Source organism: Cololabis saira, chromosome 14 (genome assembly GCF_033807715.1).
Source record: "Cololabis saira isolate AMF1-May2022 chromosome 14, fColSai1.1, whole genome shotgun sequence".
NCBI lineage: Eukaryota > Metazoa > Chordata > Actinopteri > Beloniformes > Belonidae > Cololabis > Cololabis saira.
In genome coordinates, this window is record NC_084600.1 from 15672763 (window position 1) to 15692565 (window position 19803).

At 43.8% G+C, this 19803-nt stretch overlaps 2 protein-coding genes across 2 annotated transcripts; one reads left to right on the forward strand and one right to left on the reverse strand.

Annotated features, from left to right (window-relative positions):
• Positions 1-111: 111 nt before the first annotated feature.
• stk36 (serine/threonine kinase 36 (fused homolog, Drosophila)) lies at positions 112-13139 on the forward strand. Its single transcript, XM_061739891.1, has 21 exons — positions 112-195; positions 3937-4077; positions 4981-5058; positions 5143-5273; positions 5357-5609; positions 8077-8170; positions 8258-8415; positions 8942-9111; positions 9199-9304; positions 9407-9546; positions 9623-9794; positions 9885-9976; positions 10077-10143; positions 10905-11012; positions 11107-11178; positions 11282-11399; positions 11483-11610; positions 11659-11662; positions 11701-11861; positions 11954-12889; positions 13031-13139. Exons 1-21 carry the CDS (start codon positions 112-114, stop codon positions 13136-13138), a joined length of 3321 nt encoding a protein of 1106 aa, XP_061595875.1. The 3' UTR covers position 13139.
• A 748-nt stretch (positions 13140-13887) lies between these two features.
• atf5a (activating transcription factor 5a) lies at positions 13888-18631 on the reverse strand. The gene is made up of 4 exons (XM_061740915.1): positions 18474-18631; positions 17309-17557; positions 15845-17033; positions 13888-15751 (listed from the first exon to the last, which is right to left on the reverse strand). Exons 2-4 carry the CDS (start codon positions 17448-17450, stop codon positions 15565-15567), a joined length of 1518 nt encoding a protein of 505 aa, XP_061596899.1. The 5' UTR covers positions 17451-17557; positions 18474-18631; the 3' UTR covers positions 13888-15564.
• Positions 18632-19803: the final 1172 nt, after the last annotated feature.

Consider the following 19803-nt stretch of genomic DNA (forward strand, 5'->3'; position numbering starts at 1 on the left):
GACATGGCTGCGACACAGTTGTATTGTTTACTAACTCATCTCAGCCTTGTGAATCGGTAAGTTAAACATTGAGAATCAGTTTAGAGAGTATCTTTTGTGGGTTTGTCCCTGATGGACCGCTACCACGTGCTGAAGCTGGTGGGAGAGGGCTCGTTTGGACGAGTTTTCAAGGGAAGGAAGAAATTCACTGGCCAGGTAAGTTTTACTGCAGGTGTATAGTCCATACCTCTCAAGTCTCCCGTTTTGGCCGGGAAACGACCGTATTTCACCCCTCTTTTTAGTATTTTCCCGTAAATTTCCCATTTTATAATATAAAATAGTATAGTATAGTATAACAATAGTATAGTATATAATAGTATATAACAGCAAATTGAATTGTTATTAGTATCGCGAGAACTGCCACCTGCTGTAGCCTGGGCGGCTGTTCTCACGAGGTTATAGGCAACTCAGAACAACAAATCAGAGATGGATGGATGTAACCAGAGAGAAGACATTTCTGCCAAAAAATAGAAGACTTCGTGTAAATATCTATGGAAGCCCATTTCTGAGATAAAAAGTCGAAATTATGAGATTCAAAGTCATAATAATGAGATAGAAAGTCGAAATGATGAGATAAAAAGTCATAATTAGGATTTACCGTGGGGATATTTTTATTTTTAAGTTTTCATCTTATTTTTTTCTTTTACTGGCAGAAAAGGGCTTCCATAAATAACAGAGAGCCACATTAGGCAGGTGCAGTTATGGTTTGAGCCCAAAAAAATTGCAACAAAAGGTTTCTCAACGGTTTATTGTAGTATCAGGTGTACTTAATAACATATCAAAAGTCTGCCAAAGTCTGACCACTAGAAAGGTCCGTTTTTCAAAATGGCCGCCGCCAGTCTCTAAAAATACCATTATTCCCTCATCCTAGACAAGCAATCTTGGTGTCTAACCCCATGATTTGATTATCTAGAATTAAAATAAGCATATACAAATCATAGTGAAGTGATCGAGGTACAATTATGTATAAAAACAATTGACTATAAGCGAATATGTAATGAAATATGCAGTACATAGACATGAAAAAAAACAAAGAAAAACATTTCAAACATAATCTTCTTTTTCCACATGCCATAAAAAAAGATGTCACAATGCATGGGGAAATGAGGTTTCTCTCAATTCACATTCTGGTGATTTCTGGAGATTAATTTTTATACTAATGAGGAATAAATCAATTATTACTACGTGGTACTGTGAAATTAGTCTAAACAGGGCTGCCACGTGAAGGCTCAGTACCGCTAGCCCCTTTTTTATTTTATTTATTTTTTTAGTTTTTTTGTGTTTTTTTTTCTTTTTTAGTTTTTTTGTGTTTTTTTTTCTTTTTTGTTTTTTGTGTGTTTTTTGTGATTTTTTTTACCGTCTTACTTATATTTTTTCATTTCCTTTTTCCCACTCCGGAGTAACAATTAGTCATCATCACACTCTTCCTCCCATAATGCTTGATTATGTGGATTCTCACAATTTTCCACTTGGCATGATCCACAGGCAGGCATGCAGGGCAGTCCATATCTTCTACAACTACAACGTTGTGTACGGCAAGCAGTTGTGTAATTACAGTGGACCATCTGCAAGAGGCTCTCTGGGGCAGCAGCTTTTTTTGTCATAACTGGCAGAAAACGATTGTCCTCCAATTTCCATCCCCAATCAACAGGATTCATATCACTATCCATTTCAGTCCACACCATGATCTGGTAATAAACTCTTTGGCAATGATATTTCGTTGAGGACTCTGTAGGAGGGAGATGTTCTGGGGTAACAAATGCCTTCGCAGACACAATTTTCTTGCTGAGAAGATTGTAGCGCAAAGATGCAAGTGCATCGGTATTCTTGCCACCAAACATGACTGCCATTGCCTTGCTCCCAAGGTCCTCTATGGCAGCTTTTGCTTGCTTTGGTAGTGCAAATCCATTCGCACATGCCTGGATGGTCGTTTCCCCATTCACAAGTTTCTGGAAAGCAGTTTTCTTCCCAACACCAAAAATATGTGATGTTGTATCACAGCCTGTGAAGGCATGAACAAACATCAACTGACAACACAAGTCTTTACCCAGGACCTTTTGCATCTTGCTGATGTCATACACCTTGGGTACTTTTGACTTATCTGAACGAAAATAAAGGCCTATATTGCTCGTCTCACCATAGTAGAGAAGAAGAACAAGTAAATCTGTATCTTCCCCTATCAAGGTTGTGGGCTGATGTTGTGACGCTTGGACTGCAGCCTTGACAATGTCCACATCTGCATCCCCTGGTGCATTGATGACAGTACAGCCCTTCTTCTGCAGTTCCTCAGGGACAAGAAGAATAAGCCCTTGTTTGTTACTGGATCTGGATAGGAAGTCATCCTTTCTTCCCCAAAAACTCAGTATTTGCATCCAAGCTAATAACCGGGTGTGCATGTTGCCCGCGCCGCTGATGTGTATTGTGTTTGATAGAAGGACCTTCACTATAACCATCAAAGACAACAGTTGCTTTACCATAATGCTTTATCGTAAAGTCTGCATATGACTGTGCAATGGCACCATAACTGTCACCCCTCTTCCATGGCAAGTGATGAATCAGGGAGCCACCATCAAGGACATACTGTTCAGTTGGTGGGATAGAATCCAGGACACTTTTCTTTGACTTCTTGCCTGTAAATTCAGCGACAGCCTGTGCCAGTTGGGGCTTGTCGGCTTTACGGAAGATTTCTTTGGCTTCGAACAGTGCTGCAGGGAATGGACTGAGCTCATAGCCCATGACATCTTCAAGTGAAAGTTGTCCTGTTTTTGACATAATCAGAAAACGTTGGAACAACAGAGCAGGATCAATGGTTCGGTCTTGGGTGATTTTGATGCTGCAATCATCTGCAAGAGTTTTTGCCCTGTCATTGCGTTTGAATGAGATTCCAAAAACTGGTTTCCCAACCATTTTCCCAATGATCTCAGTCCCAACAGACTCAAACTCATGAACATTGACATCAGGTTTGGCGACAACACCGGTAACAATGTTTCTCAAAGCTGGTTCTTGAGAGAATGGTTTGCAAAAGGAAAGTTTTTCCTTCATTCTCTCCAGGTCAGTGTGATCTCGTTTGATCCTTGCCTCTGTCGATTCCTTGTGTTGCTCACTGGTCATGTAGGTCAGCTCATTGAATTCCTGCATGGCATCGTTGTACTCGGACATGATGGGTGTGGACATGGTCCACAATGCACGCATTTCCTCCGTCATTCCACTTCCATGATTCCCAGGCCTCATAAACATAGGATTAGACACAAAAATGACTTGTCTAGGGTATATAATAAAGGAGCTATACACATTTTAGGGTGATTTTGACCATCTGGGACGCCATCTTGAAAATGACACCTTTCTAGTGGTCAGACTTTGGCAGACTTTTAGTATGTTATTAAGGACACCTAATGCTACAGAAAACTGTTGAAAAACCTTTTGTTGCAATTTTTTTGGGGTAAGGTGCTTTTTTTTCATATCTGCACCCACCTACATGAGTGAAAATGACAAATAAAAAGAAAAAGTAAATGTTTCACTTGAAGACAATCAATGTGTATATAAACTGAAAATATTTAAAATAAATAAATGTGCTTTAATTCACTTTTTGTGTTTTTATTTAGGCTCTATTATAGGAATAAACAAACAAACATAAGAATGTCCACAGCATTTCTTTGTCAACAAAGGTAGAACTAGCAGATTCAGAGCACATAATTCTAGTTTGTAAGTTGTTGACAGGTAGATATTTTAGATTTCTTGTAAACCTGTCTCAAAAAATGCAATACTGGACCTTGGTTGGGCTGGTGGGAGAGCGGGTGGTGGAAAATTTCGCATTTTTAAATCCAAAACTTGACAGGTAGGTATAGTCCTGTTTTCTGAGTTTTCCCAGTTCTCATTCTCTGTCACTTCTGTCATCAGGTGGTCGCCCTTAAGTTCATGCCGAAAGTGAATCGGTCTGAAAAGGAGCTGGGGAGTCTCAAGAGGGAAATCGAGATCCTGAGAGATCTTCAACATCCAAACATCGTCCAGCTCTTCGACAGCTTTGAAACTGACACCGAGGTGTGTTTATAAGTCAATCTCTCAAGTATACGTGGTGTTATCTTTCTTTATAGCCAGAAATCTTGGTGTAATTATTGACTCAGACCTGAACTTCAACAGCCATCTAAAGTTTATCACTAAATCTGCCTATTACCACCTGAAAAACATTGCTAGAATTAAGGTTTCTGTCTAAACAAGATATGGAAAAACTTATTCATGCATTCATTTTCAGTAGGTTGGATTATTGCAATGGCATCTTTACAGGCCTTAACAAGAAATCTATCAGGCAGCTGCAGCTGATCCAGAACGCTGCCGCCAGAGTCCTTACAAACACCAGGAAACTGGACCACATTACACCGGTCATGAAATCACTACACTGGCTTCCAGTGAGTCAAAGGATAGAGTTTAAAATCTTACTGCTGGTCTACAAAGCACTGAATGGTTTTGGACCAAAATACATGCTGCATCTGTTAGTTCCTATGAAGCTCCCAGACCCTTGAGGTTCATCTGGATCTCGTTTGTTGTGTTTCCCAAGAACCAGAACCAAGCAAGGTGAGGCAGCGTTCAGTTATTCTGCTCCTCACCGGTGGAACAAACTTCCTGTAGACCTGAGGTCTGCTCCAACTGTCAGCTCCTTTAAATCAGGCCTAAAAACATTACTGTTTACTGAAGCGTACTCTTAAATTAAATACTTACCTGCTGTACTCTACTACTGCCCTTACTTTTAACAACCTGTGCTTTTTATTATTTTACCTCCTTTCTATTCATTTTATTTCATTTCATTTGTTATTTTCTATTTAATTGTGTCCTGCTGCTTATATTGTTGATGCACTTTGAATTACGTTGTGTTGGATTGTGCTACACAAATAAACTTGCCTTGTCTTGCCTATTTCATAACCATACTCCCTCTGATGTGTGTAAAAGGTTGTGGTTGTGACTGAGTATGCAGAGGGCCAGTTGTTCCAGATCCTGGAGGATGATGGGAACCTGCCGGAGAGCCAGGTACTCACTGTGTCTGGTAACATTTCTGCCAAACATGTACTTCTGTCATGAGTGATGTGCTTTTAACTTCCCCCCTCCTCAAAGGTGCGTGAGATTGCCTGCCAGCTGGTCTCAGCTTTGTACTACTTACACTCCCATCGCATCCTTCACCGTGACATGAAACCACAAAACATCCTGTTGGGGAAAACTGGCGTGGTGAAGCTGTGTGACTTTGGGTAGGTCTAAGCTCCTTTCTGAATATCTGCGTCAGTGTTTTGATAACTCACAGATTACTGAACTTCACAAACACGTTGTGCAGGTTTGCCAGGGCCATGAGCGTGTCCACCTTGGTCCTGACCTCCATCAAGGGAACACCTCTGTACATGTCCCCCGAGCTGGTGGAGGAGAAGCCCTACGACCACACTGCTGATCTGTGGTCTCTGGGCTGCATCCTTTATGAGCTCCACACGGGGGAGCCACCGTTCTACACCAACTCCATCTTCCACCTGGTGCAGCTCATCGTGAGGGGCCAAGTGAAATGGCCAGACAATAATATGAGCAGCATCTGCCAGGTAAGATGCAGCTGCAACCCTCTCGTGTCATGTAGGGATCAAAGTCAGTATCCTCTCTATATAAATGTGAGGTTTATAACAAAACAAAGTCATCAAATGTTCCTCTTCTCCTGCAAATCAGCTCATGAAAGTCTTTTTGATCAGATGCCAAAAATACATTTTGAGCTTTTCTGTTTGCTTTTGGCAAAAGAGGGGAATATGAAAACAGTGCACATGTCTGCTTTTGCAAATCAAATCAAATCAAATCAAATCAAATCAAATCAAATCAAACTTTATTTATAAAGCACCTTTCATACAAAAAAAATGTAACACAAAGTGCTTTCCATAAAACATAAACATAAAATGTATTAATGCTCCCCCCCGCCCTCCCCCTCCCCCCCTCCCCGCACACACACAGACAGACACACACAGACACACGGTGCAGACATGGCTAGGCACAGAGGATCCAGGTGAGGAAACGGTAACGGGGAGCCGTCCACGCCAGGAGGTCTCATAGCCCGCAGCTACAAGGGGGGGGGCCCACAGAGACCATCCCGGCCCGGACGGAAAGAGGAGTCCACACCACAGCGGTGAAGCCGTGGTGCAGAGCTCCACAACCATCCAGGCCAGAACCACCCCCAGAACGACCCCCTGCAGGCCAGAGTCACTCCCAGCATGGAGGCTCCCCATGAGGAAACACTGGAGCTAAAAGCTAAGAAAGCAGGATAAAATACACTAAAAGAGTTTTAAAAAGTATAACATAACATAAAATCCTAAAAGTATGTCTAAAAAGCAAGACATTAAAAACTAAAGGAATAAGACAGTAAAATGTATAAAATAGACCATAAATAATGACTAAAATATTTAGATAAAACATTAAGATAAGACAATGAAAATAAAATATGATAAAAAAGGATAAACTAAATATAAAACAGAGTAGTAAGATCCAATAAAAATAAGGGTGAGCATAAGAAATTTAAAAGAGTTAAATGAGTCAGTTAAAAGCCTGATTAAAGAGATGGGTCTTGAGCCTCTTTTTAAAAACATCAACAGTCTCTGCGGCCCTGAGGTTCTCCGGGAGGCTGTTCCACAATCGGGGACCATAAAAACTGAATGCCGCCTCCCCGTGTGTCCTGGTTCTAACTTTTGGTATGGTTAAAAGGCACCGGAGGACCTCAGGGTCCGTGAGGGTCGATAGGGTAAAAGTAGTGCAGACAAATAAGAAGGCCCAAGACCATTAAGACACTTAAAAACTAGTAAAATAACCTTAAAATCAACCCTGAAGCGCACGGGGAGCCAATGCAGCGATTTTAAAACAGGTGTAATGTGCTCCCGCCCTCTGGTCCTCGTCAGCACGCGTGCGGCTGAATTCTGTAATAATTGTAGGTTCTTAATACTCTTTTTAGGAAGACCAGAGAGCAGGGCGTTTGCAAACAAAAGCGTTGCACCTCAGTCACACACGACTGAGTGAAATAGTCAGAATCATGTTTTATTCAGACGGAGAGATGTGTTCTCAGCTTTTTGGTAATTTGATCACTTAGGGGGAAATACATCAGGTCAAACTTGCCCTATTGTGTGGAAAGAAGTGTTGTTTTTTTTAAGGTTTTTGTGACACTAATGGCCTTTATTGAGAAAGTAGGTAGATAGGAAACGGGAGAGGAGAGACGGGGGAGACATTGCAGTATGGAGTGGGAGGACAGGACCTGCACGAGGACCATAGCCAAATGGGGCCCGCTCAACCCACTGAGCTATCCAGGGCCCCAGAATACGGTCTTTCTTTGGTTGTTTTCTCTACAAGAGTGTGATATTAGGTGGAGTGAGCAGTTTCTGGAAGGAACAAAAACATAACTCCCATCCTGAATTCCCTGAATTATTATATTCTATGTTTGAAAACTGTGTTTCCGTTCGTGCATCTCTGGTCAGTCTCTCTGAAGGGACGTCACGATGGCCTGATGTTGAGAAAACTCCTTTCTTCCTCTGTTATATTTACAGCAGATTGGTAAAAAGAAACAGTTTATGTTTATTACACAGAAAGAGAGAAGAACTTGAGGCAATCAAATTGTGAGATGGGTGGAAAAATCCAAAGAGAAATCTCACATTTTCTGACTTTTTAAAGCACCGCTGCAGTTCTTTAATATACTGTAGGCTAATTAGTTTCTAATTTTTATTAATTGTTTTTGTTCAGCTCAATGTTAACATAAATACTGAACGTTAAGTCTTTAAATAAGCGTTTGTTATATCATTTGTGTAAATGTTTACCGTTTAAACCAGTCATGTAAAATTACAGTTTATATTTTATATCAATATTCAGCCTAAAATACTGGACATAAATATTTGTTGCCCATAAACTTAGATGTCATCAGTTTATTTCTATAAAAGTATAAATAATAAAGTGGGTGAATCTAATCAGAAGTTTCAGTGACATTCAGGAGGATGATAGTTTGCTTTGTTGCATGTTTTTGTCACTTAGTCTTTTTTTTCCATCCAGAGTTTCCTGAAAGGTTTGTTGACCAAAGACCCCCAGAGACGGTTGTCATGGCCGGACCTCCTGCACCATCCCTTCGTTGCTGATGGTGTTTTAGGTGAGGCTCACACACATCCCCCTGTGCTGTTTGTGGCTACTCGTGCCTGACTGTGATTAAGGAACCCTTTTAACGGTGTGCTTCCAGTCCTGTCAGACACAAACGTCTTCAACCCCTTGACGGTCACGCCGAGCCCCGACATTCAGGCGCTGAAGCTTAAACAAGTGGCAGAAAGGTCCGTCCCGACGTCTGGACGAAGCAAATTCCTGTGGAAGGTCATGGAGCAGGAGAACAAGAGGAAACCAGTCGGCAGTGACGGCGCAAAAGTGAGTCGTCTCTTCGTTCCTGTATTTAGAAGATTTGTTGAAGTTCTTGGAGGAACTTTAACCTGTTTGGTCTAAACATGAGACTGTCAGAGCCCTGGAGAGCTCCATCAGTGACCGGCTTCGTCACCTGCGATGCACCACCGAGAGGCATCGCAGGTCCTTCCTCCCCGCTGCCATCAAACTATATAACCACGCCTGCTCTCAGTAGCCAAGAGACAATAATATGACAATAATATGTGCAATAACATAAGATGTGCAATATCTGCCAATCTACCTCACAACACTTCACCTGCTTTTCTGCACTGTTTAACTGTATATACTGTTCATATCCTGTGTTCATATTTTATATTTTATACATATCTTTTGTATTTTTTATATATTTTTATTTCTGACTTTTCAGTCTTTTTACCCCTCCCCTATATGTGTGTACTGCTGACAACAAATAAGTTTCCCCACTGAGGAAAAAATAAAGGATATTCTATTCTATTCTATTCTAAATCAACAGAAAAAGGAGCGTCGGACCGAGAGGGCCAATTCTGCCACGGCAGAAGCGTCACCCAACATCCCCGAGTCTCCCTCCAGGGAAGTTTCCAGCGCCCCGGGTCACTCGGTCCTGACAGCTGCCAATCAAAGCATCAATCCGAGGAGTCGAGCTTCTACAAGAGCAAAACAGAGGTTTGTTTCATGGGAGCTCGAAGCAAAGAGGAAGAGTTTACTTGTAAAATCTAAAACATGGGTTCAGGCTTGTGGGCCTTTCTGCAGGGGTCAGATCAGCAGAGACTACGAGCAGGAGTTCCCCTCCGTGGAGGTCGGGCCTCGGCTGCTGCGATGGGGCAGTGAGGACCGTAACGCCACGCCGCCCAGGCAGGTCAGTGATGCTTTCCCCAGGGATCAAAGAGGAGGCAGTCACCGTAGGTCTGGATCATAAATGCTTTTCTGCTATCACACAACAACATTATTGTACTTCCAGGATGTCGATGATAAGGAGTTTTGGGAGAACTTGGCGCAACAATCGGATCCAAACAGGTTTTCTGGAGAGAGATTTAACTACAAGGATGTTCTGCCTCAAATTAAAAGCAGGATCGCAGCATTTCAAGCTCAGGTAATAAGGTCTAATATCCCAGTTATCTGAATTAACGCTTCCTCAACATAAGTCACTTTCTCCTACTCTGATTGTTCAGGTTAGAGGCGGCGTTTTAGAAGATGCGCGGCAGGTTTGTCAACTTCTGAAGGTCCTTCGTAATCTCATATTGACCCCTGACCTGAAGATGCTGAGCCTCATCTCCCGTGAACTTGAGCTCCCACGTGTCCTCTTCGACGCGATCCGCAACTCTGTTGAAAATCCAGACTTCATCAAGGTTATTTCTCTACGTTATGGAACCATATCCAGCTATTATTACTTGTGCAACAACAACCCTGACCTTTTAGTGCGTTTTTTTCATTCTTAGCAACAGGGGAGTGTGCCGGTCCTGGGGGAGATGATGACTCTGCTCCTGATCTACTGGGAGAAGAACTCCGACTGGATAGAAGAAGAGTCCAGGTTCAGTAAAACCATCTTTAGTTGCTGTTTTATATGTGAAGTAGTGCACGCAGGATGACTATCACCCACCAGAGGAAGCTCATTCTTTGCTTTCTTTCAGTCGACTGGAGGAGTTCACAAAGCCTTTCCACACAGTTCTGACGGGACCAGACCTCACAGCTCTGGCGGTAAGTATTCACTCAACTTTAACCGTTGTGTTCTCAAATTTAGTTTTTGTCAATAACATTTCACCGTACACAGAGGTGTCAAGTAACGAAGTACAAATACTTAGTTACCTTACTTAAGTAGAAATTTTGGTTATCTATACTTCACTGGAGTAATTATTTTTCAGACGACTTTTTACTTTTACTCCTTACATTTTAAAAACAGCGTCGTTACTCTATTTCATTTCGGCCTTTAAATAAAAACTATCCAGTTAAATTGCTCCATCCGGATAGAGTGAATTTGGTTGTGGTTGTTTCAGATGTTCTTGTCCAGTTTTGTTCTTACATCCGTTCCCTCAGATTCCTGCAACTAAACTTGGATGTACATTCCAATAAAGGTTAGGATAAATGATAACATGCCTCTGAAGTTTGACTTTTTGCACCATTACAATACTTGTTAATGCTCAATAGTACACATATATGGTTCTTTAATATATTTGCATTATACTAAGATGCATTCATTTTCAATGGCTTTTGTCCTTAATGGCTTTTTTCCCCCTTACATTACTTTTACTTTTATACTTTAAGTGGTTTTGAAACCAGTACTTTTATACTTTTACTTGAGTAAAAAACTTGAGTTGATACTTCAACTTCTACAGGAGTATTTTTAAACTCTAGTATCTATACTTCTACCTGAGTAATGAATGTGAATACTGAAGACACCTCTGACCGTACAGAAAAATGGCCTGTTGTACAACATTTATTTTGTCTTTTTCTCTTTAAAGCCTCTAGCTGCTTGTGTTTTATCCCTCTTCACACAACATGTTGACGTTCACGTTGATCTGGATCATGTAACGTCCCTGCTGACGACGCGTCTCCTGGACTCTAATGAGGTGCTGAATTATTCAACATTTGGACGTTTTCTTTGTCATTATTTGTGTCTGTGACTTGCAGTTGTCTGTGTTGCTTTAGTGTGTTCAGCTGCAGGTTTCCCTGCTGCCCTGCGGTTGGGGACTCTGGGATGGCCTCCTCTCTTTAGTGCTGCACTCGCTCTCGACGGTCAGTTTGGTTTTTTTTGTGTAAAAACGAGCATGAACTGAGAGACGAGCCCTGGTCTGACGGCAGCACTCTTGTTTGTTTATTTGTTTGTTTGTTTTAACAGCATGAAAATGCCCGGGACGTTTCTAATTTAAATTCTGTCAGGCTTGTGGAAATGTGGGAAAAGATTGGCACGTCTCTCGCCAGCGCCAAACCAAACCTGGAACTCTGTTCAGCTCACGGTAAAAACCACGTCCAGTAAAACCAACTCTTATTTTGAAACGTCTAAACCTTCAGGTAAAACTCTTCTCCTTCCTGTTTCCAGGGTTCCACTCCCTTCTGTCCATCACCGTGTTCGTCCTCACCAGGGATCTGAGCTCGTGCATCCCTCTGTTCACCGACAGCAGATCCAACTGCGTGCACACGCTCGGGCGGCTGCTAACCGACCGGTTAGTGGAGTTCGGAGAAGTTACAAACCTCTGAGCCACCTGCAGCTCACAGCCTCGTATCTTCTCCTCCACAGTTTTCATCGGTTCAATGAAGACGCTCTTGCGGGACCCGACGCGGAGCCGAGTCGCGACGGCCTGACAATCCTGAGCTGCCAATTGTTGTGTTTCCCGTTCGCCCTGGACCTCCAGTGGAGCACCACATGTTCGGTCCTGCAGCTGTATGACAGCTGTGGCGTTGTGTCGGGCCTCCTGCAGGTCAGGGCCTCCTGCTCCGTGAAGACCTGCAGAGGACAACTCTCCCATGTTTGTTTTTGGCTGTTCTGATGTGTCTCTTTTTGCTTCTCCAGGTGATTCAGACTCTTCCTCTCCCGCTCCTGGAGGTGCCTCTCTCCCTGCTGAGCCGCTTGTTCTTGTGCGACCCCCAGCGCGCCCTTTCCCACCTCAGAGAAGCTGCTTTGAGCTTTTTCTCCTCACATCAGGACCGCCGGTCCGCCGACTCCAGATCCCCGACTCCTCGACCCAGAACCTCCAGCTCTCTGCTCTGCGCCCTGCTGCAGCCGCAGGCGCTCTGGGACTCCGCGGCGGAGCTCCTAACGCTGCTGTCCCAGGTAGCCGGTGGCTCCCGGCGGCCCGGCGGCCCTCGGGTGCACGTCGAGGCCTCGACGCTGCAGCAGGCGCTCACTCACCCGTACGACCGGATCAGGGCGGCCACATGCAGACTTCTGGGGAGTTTAAATCCACTCGCGGCTCCTGCAGCCGACCCCCTACAAGCAGATGTTTTCAAAAACCTGCTAGACCGTGTCTGGGATCCGCACATGTCGGTACGGCGAACGGCCTGCTGGGCAGTGGGAAACTGGCTGGGGTACGTGGCAGAAAGCCCGGGGATTAGGATGTCCCGATCTGACGGGAAAGGCATGAAAGCTATCGGGTGGGGCGACGAGAAGGAGCTAAATAAACACGTGGGTTTGCGCGCCGAGGCGGCCGGCAGTCTGGAGACGGTGAGCAGTGCGCAGAGTGCGGAGAGCGGAGGATGGACAGGAGAGGTCAGGAGGTCAGCGGCCGTACTGGCCGGTCTGCTCACGGACCCCGACACCCTGACGCGCCGCCACTGCTGCGCAGCGCTGAGAAACCTGCTGAATATCGACGGAGCCGCGTCGGCGCTGCTGGAGGAGGATGTTCCCAACTTACTTCTGAGAGTCGCATGCTCAGACTCCCATAATGCAGTGAGACAAGCCGCCATAGCGACGCTGAGCCTGTACATCCAGCGGGACGAGATGTGTCAGGTATGAAGTGAACGGCTCACAGAAGAGCTGACAGTACTTTTATGTTTGTTTTCACTCTTCCTTAAAGGTTTAAACATGTTGCCCTGCTTGTTTACGCTCCATCTATTAAAGTTATGTCACATTTCTCACATCTCTTTGGAGGTCCTGATGTCCCTCGATGCCAGTGAGAAACTCCTGCAGGCTTCCCAACATGCCCCTCCTCAGTGTGACTACAAGCAGCTCCTCAGACTCCTACCAAAAACATTCTAGTCTTCTGCTTCTTTATTTGACTAGATTCTCTTTTGTTATTATATGTGTAAGAAAAATGTTCAAATTGTAATGTTTATTTTTTCCAATGAAAACAAATAAATTACTTGTCTTTACCTCTTTGTCAAATATAAATAAAAAAGTTTGTCGAATAAAATTGATATGAAAAGAAAAGACTTGTAATTGAAATCCTTCCGGAGTGGTTTTTATTATTGAGGACAAAAACCACACTAATTTGTAAATAGAGAATAAGTAATAAGAGAGCCGTTTATCTGCCAGCGGCGCAGAGGCTTTACTTTAGTTGCATTTATATCTGGTAAAGACTTTAAAGCTTTTTTATTTTTATTTTTTGCCGGATCGATAATGTAAATATTAAAATTAGGATGGATTTTGAAGCCCTTGAACTATAAATCGGACTTTTATTCCGGGCGCGTCGGGCCGCATCGGAACGGTGACGGACTTTACCGACCCATTTATAATCTAAATAGGCTTTATACGGTTTTAAAATTGCACCATGCCGTAGAAGGAAATTAATTCAGTTATAAAAAAATATATAAATATATCAATAACAACAGTGCAACATTGCGTAACTTGGGAAATGTCGTTCCTCCCGCGGGACTGATGGACCGCGGCGGCGCCGGGACTCAGGCCGCGCCGCGTCACGCAGCTCATCAGGGTCACGCCTTAGATTCTAATCAATCACCTCAATATTTAACCTTTTAAAAAAAAATCTCGAAACACAACGAGCCAGGTAAGTGACACACTTTATTTATTTTTAAAGGGAAATAAGTTAACATCACAGAAATGAAATGTATAAATGACAAGGCGTCAATGTGCTGTTGGTTCCCATTTTTGGTCTGGACCGTTGGAGCTGATAGTTCACCGCAGCAGAATGTTTAACCAAAAAACCAACAGACAGTAAAAGTACATCAACATAAATCAGCGATTACAGTCAAGATTGTCTTCAAATCAATGTGCATAGGGGAAAAAAAAAAACTTTTCCAAGCCTGTGTAACAATTACAGTGGTTTAATATTTTCTTAGATTTCCAACAAATTTATTGCAAAATAATTCAGAGGTTTCCTCCTGAAGCCACGAAGCTGGAAAATAACTAAAAGTCTGATGATTGTTATTTGCTTTTCCTGTTAATTATGTTAAAGGAAAAAGTTTAACACACTCCACTCCCTGAACATATACAAGTTTTTATAAACTAGTGCAGATCAGCCAGAGGCCTATAAAATTTATTGCCTTAAGCAGTTTAAAGAAACAATCCTCGTTTGTTTCTGAAACCATAAATATTCTATTTCAGAGAGAGACACAGAGAACATTAATGCAAAGGCATGCAGAGGGAGACGGCTAAAACACCACTAGTTACAATATTTGCACCCATGGAGAAAAGAAATTACAAGAGGAAAAACCTTTGAAATCGCTGCCGCTTAACACAGTTAAACTGTGTCTCTTCAGCTGCAACTCAAATGATATAAATTGCAATATGCAAAGGAAGTATAGCTTTACAGCCACTACAAAATAAAATGTCAATTCCCTAAAAGGGTAAATTTAGTATTTGTTGGATTGTCAGATAACTTGGACATTAGTTGCAACCACTGGTGAAAAAATATTACAATTGTCTGTTACATTAAAAGTAACAGAAATGCAAGAAAAATGTACAACAAGTAAAAGATTCTTACTAAGATACATACAAATAATTAATATTTGGAGCTAAAGAAAGCTTGAAGTCAATTAAATGCATTTGCAAAAATGGATCGATATTAAAATTATCACCAAAAAAAAATTATCTCATGAGGGCAAGACTCTTTTTGTGCATCAGTTGTTCCTTTTGAAATTGTAAAAGACAACACGTGTTCAACTGCATTTCTAATTTTTAAAACATTCACACCGACTGCGATATTTGCTGGTCGAAAAAGTCCAGAAATAATTATTATTATTATAGAAAAACACTTCATTTGACAGATAATATCAACATTTCAGTCTGACAGGAACAACACATTTCATTAGTCCAAGTTACTTCAGATTTAAAAAAAAAAAAAGAAAAAAAAAAAAAAGTCTAGTGCTGACATCATTTTCAATGTAAGGCTATTAAAGACGTGTAACCTGCTGATGATTTCAACTGCCTCCGCAGACATAACCCTATTGCCATCAGTGGAGTCGGAAGATTTCAGATCTGTGTAAAATGATTGTCAGTTAAAGCGTTGCAGGGCCACAGTGAAGGCTCGAGTGATTTCAATGTGAAAAGCAATGGAAGCACGACAGGATGTCAAATTCAAATGTGGAAAATAATTCACATTAGCGAGGGCATGCGTTTGCTTTTTCGCCATTTAGAAAAATAAGAAAAGAGAAGAAATTAATTTCTAGACAAATGAAAAAGCAGTAAGAGCTCTGGGATGTGAGTGTACTTGCAGGGGTGTGGTGCTACGCGCTGGTGTCCTGCTTGAGCCTTTGACTGCGGGCCTTGTAAACTTCGATGAGCAGGTCTTTGACGTACTGGATCTCACGCTCTACCGACTCTGCCTTGTCTCGCAGTTCGCGGTTCCTGCCCTCAAGGCAGTGCAGTTGCTCCTCCAAGGAGTCGAGCTCAGCCCTTTTCCGCTGACGGTACCTGTGTTCGACAACGCAGAGACTCAATCAACACCATAACTTTTCTGAAATTCTGCCGGCGTTTATTACCAAAGAGTAAAAATGTTGGATTTACCTATGGGCCGCGGTTTTGTTCTGATCTCTTTTCTTTTGTTTTCGCTCCCCGCCTTCGTGGGGGGCGAGGTCCTCCTCGTATTTCACAGCACAGTGGTCTTCTTTCAGCCTGCATGAGGGTATGTGCCCTGAGGGTTCCAGGTTGAGACCCTCCCTGGCCATGAGGAAGCAGTCTGGAGCCTGATCCTCCATGTAGCTGTGGTGCAGGTCGGGCTGGACGACGTGCAGCCCCTCGGTCTTCAGCTGCTCATTGATGCTCCCCAGGAAGCTGTGATAGGCCTCGGATTGTGGCGCTGCTGGGATATAACAACCTTCGCCGCCTTCTGATTTCCACGAAACGGTGGCTTTGGTCACCTCCACGCTGGTTTTGATGCCGCCCAGCACCTCGCTGCTACCGGTGCCTCCGCCGACCTCCCGCATGCTGTACATCAACACATCCTCCTTCTTGTGCGGGGCTTCCAGCGGCCCGCCGAAGCCGAACCCGCCACCGACACCAACAGCCTTCGGGCCGCCCAACACATCCTGGCCGAAGCAGCAGTTCTTCTCTTCTTTGGATAAGCCGGGACATCGTCTGAGCTCGATCGCGCTACCCAGAGAGTAGCTTTTCCCCACCATGGGGTCGTCGTCCACGCAGCCGTAGTTACCTGGATGGGTCAGGGCCGAGTTACCTGAGTCACTTCCTTTGGACAAACCGTTGTCGTAACCTTCGCCGAGCCTCAAGCCGTCCAGAATCCTCTTCCTGCCGCAGCCGGCGGGGCGGCCGCAGCCGTACGGGGCGTGTCTCGGGATCTTGGATCGCCCGATGGGCCCCCCGCAGATGCTCAGCAGGTCCAGCTCGCCGGTTGCCAGGGTGACGAGGAGGGGGTTGGATTCCGATTGGTTGGACGAGCAGTACGACGCGTAAGGCAGCTGGCCGAAGGGCTGGGGACCCGCCGGCGGTGGACCTCGGTCGCATTTCCCCAGCCGCGGCCCTTTCTCCGGCAGGGGTTCAGACAGGAAGTAGTCTTCCAGTTGGGCCAGTTCCTCCTGCAGCAAAGAGGTCATGACCTCCAAGTCAGAGGGCACCTGGATATCGTTCTGAAGGGGTGAAGGGGGAAGGGAGGCATTGGTGGAGGAGGGAGGGGAAGGAGGGTTTGGGAGGTACGAGGAAAAATCCACTTCTTCCGTCATCCAGTCAGTGAGACCATCACCTATCGAGGAGGAGGAAAGCTGTTCGTTACAGGCTGAAAACCACAAATCACAACATCCATGCAAATATAAAAATATGCAGGTACAGTAGCATCTTTCTAAGAGCCTAATCTGATCGACCGTAGCAAATAAGAACGTCTCTTTTAATTAAGTCGCCCGGTATTATAATAGACATAGCTAGTTTATTACTTACTGTTCAAGAAGGACGAATGTGCTGCAGTGCCGAACCCACCTGAAATGGGGAAAAATATAAAAAAACGTACTCGCTGCAACTCACCAATTAAGTGCTGACTCTCCTCTGACACCTCCCCCCTGCACCCCTGCGATTGGCTGTGGTTAGCCTGTGGGTGAGAGAGAGCGAGGGGGTCTGCCGGGCAGACACGAAGAGTCCTCCAAACATGAGCTGATGTTGCCATCATTGTGTCGATTGGTCCTTTGATTCAGTCCACAACCGGGCATGTGCTGGGGGCGAGCGGGGTCTGACAGATGGGCCACGGAGAGCAGGGCAGGGCGAGCATAGTGAAACCTGCAGGGCGGAGAGCAGCGCGGGTCAGATGCCATACACCAGATCCCACTACGCAGCCCCTTTAAGCCAGCGATTTAAACCTGATTGTTTTGATGAGACAATGAAAAGAAATCCCCAGAAAATCCTTGTTTAAGTCACCTTCGTGTTCACAACACAAATCCAGCAAAACGGTGTGACACACGACTAAAACTAACTAATCCAATAACAGACCCTCAGTTTTCGGGGGGGAATCACCGACACAGAGGTGGGACGTGGGGTCTTTTGGGGCTTTGAACTGCCTCGGCACAAAACGCTCTTCACATCCTCAAAGCACGTGGGACCGACAGGGACGCTGTCAAGGGCCCAACTGTTGACATGAAGCTCCACAGCAACTGTCTCTCTCTCTGTCTCTCCAGTGAGATTCAAACCCTGATGGTCAAATCGGATTAATGCAGATCAGCTGCTTCCAGTGCATGTTCTTTTTAAGTTAATCACCTCTGTTTCATCACTTAAGCAGTTTACATGACAACAATGGGAACATCCAGGCTGTCACCAGGAGATTTCCAGACAGTGCTCTCTGACATTGTAATACTTATACTTTTCTTTTTATAACACCCACATTTTTTAGTGTCTTATGTAATATATTGTATTAACATAACAACCAGTCACTACATACAATTAAACCTGACAAATATATGATATAATAACTCAAATTCACACTAAATATGTAGATTACAGGAAATACAATTTAGGACCATAATAATGAAGTTGGTTGACACTTACACTGACAAGCAGCAGTCACTAAAACATTTGTAAATTTAAATGCAAATATGATTTTTTTTTTTTTTTTCCCCAAACCAGCTATTTGTGACACACATGGCACAACAAAGTCAACAACACAGCTGTAAGGATGCTGAGGAGAGACAGTTTCACTTACTCCATTCTTGCAGAAAAATTGTAGAGCACTTGGTGGTGCGTTGCTGAAGCAAAGCACGACTTCTTCTCGGGTCCAACAACTTGACGGAGTTAGAGAGCCATTGTGAGCTCCGAACAACCCGGGACAACACAAAAACGACGAGATGCTGCTTTGTTGTGCTCGACCTGTACACTGAGGAGCAGCTTAATTGAGACAAAGCATCACTTCATTCACACCTAGCAACCAACTACGTCACCGGGGCAAAGCGCGTCGCTGCTCGGCGGATATCCCTCCGCCCCTCCCTCCGCGGAGGACGTCCCACTCACTCCCTTAAGTCTAATTTATGGTTCCGCGTTAAATCGACGGCGTACGGCGTGCGTCGCCGCGTACCTTACGCCGTAGGCTCTGCATTGGTGTAACGCAGAACCATAAATCTGCCTTTATAAAACCGCTGAGGGACTTTTTCTTTTTTCTTTTTTTTTTTTTAGTAACTTCTGAAAGTTACTAAGACGTAATGCTCTGGGGGGTTTGTTTTATAAGTAGATGCAATTTACAAGTAGGTGTGCAATACTTTATTTAGGCAGAAGCCGTTCAACAATGCTTTTATTTTGAAAGTCAACGCACACAAACAAAGGCTGATCGAGTTTATAAAGATAACAAAAGCTATATGCAGATATTTTAAGAAGCTATTTAAAAGGTTAGATAGCGTTCTACGTCAATTTAGACAATGTGGCATCAAGCCGTGTTGTCAAATGGTACATCTAACTACAGTGGTTCGTTCACTGTCATCTCATCCTTGCTCTTTGTTGCCATAGAGACGAGGAAGCACATCACAGCTGGGCGTAACTACACTATAATGTCCGAGACCTGCCATATATAGGTTTTATTTACGTGAACATGGTTCTCCAAGTAGTTCACCACTACGTATGGTATTGTTTAGTTGAAGGACTATTTGATTCACTACACATTTTGTTGTTTTGAGGAGACTGTTGCAGCTCCCTTGCATCAGTGGTCCACGGGCCGTGTGATTGGCTGATGCGGCTCAGATTCCTGCTCTCTCATTGGTTGGAATCGGCTACTAGTGAAATATGATTGGTCGGCGACAGGCAGGGCGAAGCGCCAGTTATCCTTTTTTATTTTTTTGGTGCACATGTTTCATGTAAACAAACCGGGCGTGGAGCTCAGTGTAGCAGTTCTTCAAAGCTGAGAGAAGCTTTTACTTTTGCTTTTTAATACATTTTAACAAGCTCATTGTTCTTTAATAAGAACTTTATGGTTCATGGTGATATCACACAATTAAGGAAACAAATTACAGGGATTTAAGGATGATATAAACAGTATTATTCTAATT

Bases quoted from the DNA above. Each gene is read 5' to 3' on its own strand.
- stk36 (XM_061739891.1), top strand. From the start codon at position 112: ATGGACCGCTACCACGTGCTGAAGCTGGTGGGAGAGGGCTCGTTTGGA. The intron at 11,400-11,482 runs GTAAAAACCACG...TCCTGTTTCCAG, and splicing joins GGAACTCTGTTCAGCTCACG to GGTTCCACTCCCTTCTGTCC. The intron at 11,862-11,953 runs GTCAGGGCCTCC...TTGCTTCTCCAG, and splicing joins TTGTGTCGGGCCTCCTGCAG to GTGATTCAGACTCTTCCTCT.
- atf5a (XM_061740915.1), bottom strand. From the start codon at position 17,450: ATGATGGCAACATCAGCTCATGTTTGGAGGACTCTTCGTGTCTGCCCG. The intron at 17,034-17,308 runs GTGAGTTGCAGC...CCTCCTCGATAG, and splicing joins GGAGAGTCAGCACTTAATTG to GTGATGGTCTCACTGACTGG. The intron at 15,752-15,844 runs GTAAATCCAACA...TGTCGAACACAG, and splicing joins AACAAAACCGCGGCCCATAG to GTACCGTCAGCGGAAAAGGG.